The sequence below is a fragment of the Triticum urartu genome, chromosome 2 (assembly GCF_003073215.2).
Source record: "Triticum urartu cultivar G1812 chromosome 2, Tu2.1, whole genome shotgun sequence".
NCBI classification, from domain to species: Eukaryota; Viridiplantae; Streptophyta; class Magnoliopsida; order Poales; family Poaceae; genus Triticum; species Triticum urartu.
Window position 1 is genome coordinate 657,917,144 of NC_053023.1, and position 6,799 is coordinate 657,923,942.

The following is a 6,799-nucleotide window of genomic DNA, read 5'->3' on the forward strand; positions in this document are numbered from 1 at the left end:
TGAACAAGGTATTGGGATACCGACGATCGAGTCTCGGACAAGTAACGTACCGATTGACAAAGGGAATTGTATACGGATTGATTGAATCCTCGACATCGTGGTTCATCCGATGAGATCATCGTGGAGCATGTGGGAGCCAACATGGGTATCCAGATCCCGCTGTTGGTTATTGACCGGAGAGTCGTCTCGGTCATGTCTGCATGTCTCCCGAACCCGTAGGGTCTACACACTTAAGGTTCGGTGAAGCTAGGGTTGTTAGGAAGACTTGTATATGTGATTACCGGATGTTGTTCGGAGTCCCGGATGAGATCCCGGACGTCACGAGGAGTTCCGGAATGGTCAGGAGGTAAAGATTTATATATGGGAAGTTGTCATATGGTCGCCGGAAAGTTTCGGGGGCATATCGGTATTGTACCGGGGCCACCGGAGGGGTTCCAGGGGTCCACCTCTTCCGGAGGGCCTTATGGGCTGTATGGAGAAGGGAACCAGCCCAAGTGGCTGGGGCACCACACCTCCCCTAGGGCCCATGCGCCTAGGGTTGGGGAAAACCCTAAGGGGGGGCGCCCCCTTACTTGGGGGGCAAGCCCCCCTCCCCTTGGCCGCCGCCCCCCCTCTAGATCTCATCTAGAGGGGGTCGGCCCCCTTCCCCTTTCCCTATAAATAGAGGGGTGAGGGGAGGGCTGCACACAACATTCAAGGCGCAGCCCCTCCCCTCCCCAACACCTCTCCTCCTTCATAAGAGCTTGGCGAAGCCTTGCCGGAGTACTGCAGCTTCATCACCACCACGCCGTCGTGCTGCTGTTGGAGCCCTCTTCCTCAACCTCTCCCTCCTCCTTGCTGGATCAAGGCGCGGGAGACGTCCTTACTCCGTACGTGTGTTGAACGCGGAGGTGCCGTCCGTTCGGCACTAGGATCTTCGGTGATTTGGATCACGTCGAGTACGACTCCATCAACCCCGTTCTCTTGAACGCTTCCGCTCGTGATCTACAAGGGTATGTAGATGCACTCCTCTCTCCCTCGTTGCTAGATGACTCCATAGATTGATCTTGGTGATGCGTAGAAAATTTTAAAATTCTGCTACGTTCCCCAACAACGAGGACCCGTAGAAGGCAAACAGCTCAGACTTAAGCCCTTTGCCCCCATCAGGACTCTGTCACAGGTGCGTGCATCTCGATCCTTTCCTTCGTTCTGGTCGGTTAATTAAGTGCCCGTGAACCAATATTCCTCTTGCCCGACGCTTTCGGCCGATGGCAAAACGAACACAGAGCAAACGTGGCTTGCCTTGGGATGGACTGAATCAGCTAACAACGTAGCTAGCTAGCTTTGCCTTGAGATGGATCCAGTCGATGGATTGATTGGTCGACTAGCAGGTGGATTATGTTGATGGACTAGCTAGCAACACACACACACACACACTGGCATGTAACGCTATTTGCTGTTTATACTTCTTCAACTCACGTTGATACAACCTAGGAGCTACATGTATCACCTGGCTAGGTAGAGTTACGATTACTGCTCAAAGAAAAGTAGAGTTATGATTTCTTTACTACTTGGACAAGCAATCGTTGGTGAACTCTAACAATCTGTGAGATCTGTGGGCAACCAAAAGAGAGAACTAGCAAGGCTGGTGAGTTCTCTTTCACTATTTTATGTAGATTCACCGTGCTAATTTAAGTAGTTCTAAGCTATCATGTAAATGTAACATAACTATTTTAAAGGTTATTGATATAATCCATGTTTTGCTTTTCCATTTTTAGCAAATAGAGTGGATTCTGAAGTCACATATTTGAATTAGCTTTTGGTCGGTCGACTTGAGTAGGAATTCCTTTTATTATCCCAGTTGTTATTTCTACCTTGCTCTGCTGTATAAGATACTCCATATAGGAGGTCAAGCTTGAAAAATGTATAATACCCGACTTGTCGAGACTCATGTTAATAAAGTTGTCATGATATTTTCCCTGCTTCAAAGTGCTCCCTGAGGTATTAGTTAACGGTAGTCTGTATTGATTTTTTTTGTACAGAATTTGACCATTTGTGCAGTCTTTGGTTCGTGATGGATCGACCTTATAAAGTCTTAATGATTACCCTTTCCAACAAGCAACAGTGGGGTTGTTCTGCTCAATCCTGCTATTTTTTAGTCCATTAATTTGTATGTGTTCTTCGCCTCAGAGATTTTATTAATTTCGTTTGGGTTCTAATTAGAGATGCATATAAATAACTTTGTTCTGGTTTTCATAAAAGTGATATGGCACACACCTAGAAGGTTATTGATTATACGTTGCAACCCATTTTATTAAGTTGGGTTTTCTTGACACCATTTTCTATTGCAGGCTACTGAATATATACAGTTCTTGCAAGAGAACGAACATAAGTGTATTTGGGTGAGGCACCAGATACAACATCTCACTTTTCGTTTTGGAAGTTATTTTTATTTAACTCCAAGAGGTCACCAGCTGAAGGTATGGTACATTCTGATCTTTTTGTTTGTCACTAAGCTTGACAACATCTCACCAACTATAGCAGTAATGTGATTCATTCTTTAGGTTGTGTTTGGCAATGAAATAGTAATTTGGCTGCTGAGGTATCAAGGTAAGGACAAAAATATTTCCCATTTTTTTATTTCTATGGTTGTCATAGTCTAATTTAAGCCCGTATTATTTTTGGTGATTGCGAAATGTATTCAATTGCATGTAGAAATAGAAGATAAATCTTGTTTCAAACTTTGAGTGTATACTGAAGTTACATGAAGCCTTCGGCACTCCTTTTTAGTTATTGCTGATTTAGTTCAAGTACTAAATCAACCACAACTAATATCGATCAGAGGGAGTATATTATGACCTCCTCTTAACTTGCCTTTAGTAACAAACATGCTAGTACCAAAATTAGTTCTAGGAGGATAGTACTAAAACTCTCGTGCCATTGAAAAACTGTTGAGAAATTTTAATTTAATGCATAGTGCAGGCGGAAAAAGTTTAATTCACCCCGAGAAGAGCCCTCCGAGAACAATTGTTTTGGACTTTTGTGGTACTCTCAAGTGAGGGGGCTTTTGTGGTCTTGCTAATATAGATAAACCATAACCATATTTTATATGATTCTCAACATCCTTGGAGCGAAAGACAGTAACTGCATAATGAAGTTTAAATCATATTCATTTATTTGTTTCAGTGATGAGTTTTTTTTTTGTTTGCTTCTTTGACCGGTTTGTAACCAGTCTTCTGGATCAGAGTAACTGAAAGTTGATGTGTAATATTAGGGTTGTGATTGCAATGTATCAAATGGGCTAATTTTTATATTTGACTCATCACATATAAAATTTGTATTTTTTTAAATCGGGAACAAATATAGTTTAAGTATTTTGAAGTGAGATGTGATTTTTCAGTTGTTTTCCACATGGTTTGTTTCAGCATGGGATAATGAATTGGTAAAAATCACTTTCCTTTGTTGGTACCAATACCAATGCCACCAAGTGCAGTCACATTGACGACAGTCAAATAGCCTTGCAGAATGGACAATGTTCAAAGATAGCAAGCATTATGTCGTGTCTAGATATGAGTGGAAAACGTGCTACATGTGTACTGCTACTACACCAGCCCAAGTACTTATGTACAGTTCCTCCTGAATTCAGACACTAAGAAGCTAAGCTTTTGCAAATGAATCTACTTATCCAAGAGGCTGGCAACAAGATCGGGTGTTCAATAACTAGAGGAGCAACACTCGATCGACAGGAAACTATGAGCATGCATATCATCAAGTTTGCCGGTTCTACATTTTAAACCTTAGACAACTACCTACTTTCTAATTTTCTTGCATGCAGCGAATTGACTTCCCAAAGAACTACATGGAAGGGATATATGTTTGATTTGTTTTGAATTGATTGCAAGAAATACATGTATGGCACATACAACTCTATTCTCAAAACATATACGAATGAAAATTTATTTGATTTTTTTAGCAATGTCTCATGTCTAAGTTTATTGTTCCGTGGCAACGCACGGGCACTCAGCTAGTATTAGGTAAGGAATAAACTCCTGATTTCCTGAAAACAAATGTACGGCTGACTTCCAAATGGGATGGCATACCGTCAGTGCCGACGTCACGTGTAGCTCTCACCCATTTGGAAGCAAGTTGTTGATGTTCGCCATTCGGCGGCTTCAAGGCCGGCACAGGGCAAAGATACGGCACAATGACACCAATATATAGGGCGCGTCAGAGGTTTCACATCACAAGCAGACACATCTTCATTTCACATCAAAGTTTCTCATCTCATCCATGGCCACGGACGCACAGCACCGGCAGCAACACAGCCGCAACGGCGGCGCGCGCACCGGCCACCACTTCCTCATCGTGGCCTACGGCATCCAGAGCCACCTCAACCCGTGCCGCGTCCTCGCGCACCGCCTCGCGCGCCTCCACGGCGTCGACGGCTCCGGGCCCGTCCTCGCCACCATCTCCGTCCCGGTGTTCGCTCACCGCCGCTTATTCCCTTCGTCCGGAGACGTCAACAACAACAAGGATGCCGCCACCGACGGCCTCGTCTCTTACGCTCCATACTCCAACGGCCTCGACGACGGCTCCATGGCCAGGGACGGCGAGGCGAGGGCGCGCAGCCGCCAGGCGACCTTTGAGAGCCTGTCGGCCGTCGTCGCCACCCTCGCCGCACGTGGCCGGCCCGTCACGTGCGTCGTTTGCAGCATGGTTCTCCCCGCGGCGCTGGACGTCGCGCGTGAGCACGCCATCCCGCTCGCCGTGTACTGGATCCAGCCGGCCACCGTGCTCACCGCGTACTACCACTACTTCCACGGCCACGGCGACCTCGTCGCGTCCCACGCCGCCGACCCCGCGTTCGAGGTGTCCCTGCCCGGCATGCCCCGCCCGCTCCGGATCCGCGACTTCCCGTCCTTCCTCGTCGACACCACGGGCAGCGAGCTGGCCAAGCTCATGAACGAAGCGGCCCGAGATGTGTTCGAGCGCTTGGGTGATCACGGCTGCACCAAGGTTCTCGTCAACACTTTCGACGAGCTGGAGCCGGCAGCGCTGGCGGCCATGAAGGAGCGCCTAGACGTGTTCGCCGTGGGGCCGGTGATCGGGCCCTCCTCCTCGGCCGAGCCGCGCATCCACCTGTTCAACCACGCCGGCGCCGACGAGAAGAGGTACATGGAGTGGCTGGGCGCGCAGGCGGCGAGGTCGGTGGTGTACGTTTCGTTCGGGAGCGTATGGACGTACACCGAAAAGCAGATGGAGGAGATTGCCAACGGGCTGCGCCGGTGCGGGCGGCCGTACCTGCTCGTCGTGCGCAACGATGGGCGGCAGGAGGACGTGAGCCGGAGCCTGGACGACGTCGTGCTAGAGGGGCTGGGCATGGTGGTGGAGTGGTGCGACCAGCCGAAGGTCCTGTCGCACCCGTCCGTGGGATGCTTTGTCACGCACTGCGGCTGGAACTCCGCGCTGGAGGCCATGTCGCTAGGCGTGCCGGTCGTCGCCGCGCCAAGCTTGTTCGACCAGCCGACGAACGCGTTCCTGATAGAGGAGGAGTGGGCTGCCGGCGTCAGAGGGGAGCGCAACAGCGAGGGCGTCTTCACTCGGGAGGAGCTCGCGAGGTGCGTGGAGCTGCTCATGGGTCATGGCCCAAGGGCCATTGAAATCAGGGAAAGAGTAGAGGCTCTGAAAGGGATGGCGCGAGAGGCCGCGGCTTCAGGCGGGCCGGCGGAGCGGAGCCTCCGAAGCTTTGTCATGGCGGCCGGTTCAAACATCGGATGAAGTTTGCACGACGATGCATTTCCAAATCGATTAAGTTGATGCATGCCAGCTGGAGTGCATGGAACAGCTAGCTCTCTCCGTCTCGATCGGGCGTCGTTTGCAGCCACTTAAGCTAGGTTTATTAGTCTTACCTGAATTATCCGTTAGCACGGCCGAACAACATTTGAATTGTGCCCGCCATACCAGAGAGGCGCACACTAAGGTCTAGCAGAAATTCGTATCAGTAGTATATTAAGAAGCATGCTACATAGACAATACTTTTGGTACGATTTTTTTGCGGCGATTTTGATCTTAAAGAGCCTATTTTTTTATTAAAAAAATCATACCAAGGCATTATTTATAAGTTGAAGCAATGTTTGGAATATGCACCAAGTCGTGAGAAAAATATCAATAAAAGATTATATTAAATATGTTTTAGGCCATCTTTGAATACGCTTGAAGATTAATAGAAAAATTGTCTATGTCTGAGCGAAATGACCCTAGTTCGTTGCATGCAACTCGACGCTCACATAGCATCTCTCACTTTCCCGTTCTTCTTTTATCCCCATTGATTACGCCCTTTATTCTCGCCTTTCTTTATTACTCCTATATGCCCATTAAAACCGATCATTCATACTCCCTCAAATTCATATAGCCCCCTCTAACATACTTCATACTAATAGTAATTATGTACATGCAATGACGTGTTAGGTAGGATATTAGTGGCACGTTATATTAGGTAAGGTATGTTTGTGGCACATTGATATTTGGTAAGATATTAATTGCTTTCTTCGCCGGAATAGTAAGATATTATTTACATGGCAGATTTCATGGGATATCGTTGAGTCTAAACATGTTTATAACCAATGCCAGTGGTGGGTAATTAGAGCGTTAAACGTGTTTGGTGCTCAACACTGGAGCGATTTGAACCACTAGATCACATGATTTGACGGTTAAGATGGTTTGGATGTGCCCCTTTGGGTCTTTTTATATTGGTATAGATAAGGGCTATATAAAATTTATATTGTGTGTTAGCATTTCTGAAAATACATCATTGCAATTA

General features: G+C 47.4%; 1 protein-coding gene and 1 long non-coding RNA gene across 2 annotated transcripts; both read left to right on the top strand.

The window, feature by feature from the left end:
• The first annotated feature begins 2,044 nt into the window (after positions 1-2,044).
• Positions 2,045-3,148, top strand: LOC125533913. The gene is made up of 3 exons (XR_007294383.1): positions 2,045-2,149; positions 2,331-2,589; positions 2,962-3,148. It is a non-coding gene; the product is annotated as an uncharacterized LOC125533913 (long non-coding RNA).
• A 1,082-nt stretch (positions 3,149-4,230) lies between these two features.
• On the top strand, positions 4,231-6,142 carry LOC125533914 (cyanidin 3-O-rutinoside 5-O-glucosyltransferase-like). The gene has a single exon (XM_048697239.1). It carries the CDS (start codon positions 4,270-4,272, stop codon positions 5,755-5,757), a length of 1,488 nt encoding a protein of 495 aa, XP_048553196.1. The 5' UTR covers positions 4,231-4,269; the 3' UTR covers positions 5,758-6,142.
• Positions 6,143-6,799: the final 657 nt, after the last annotated feature.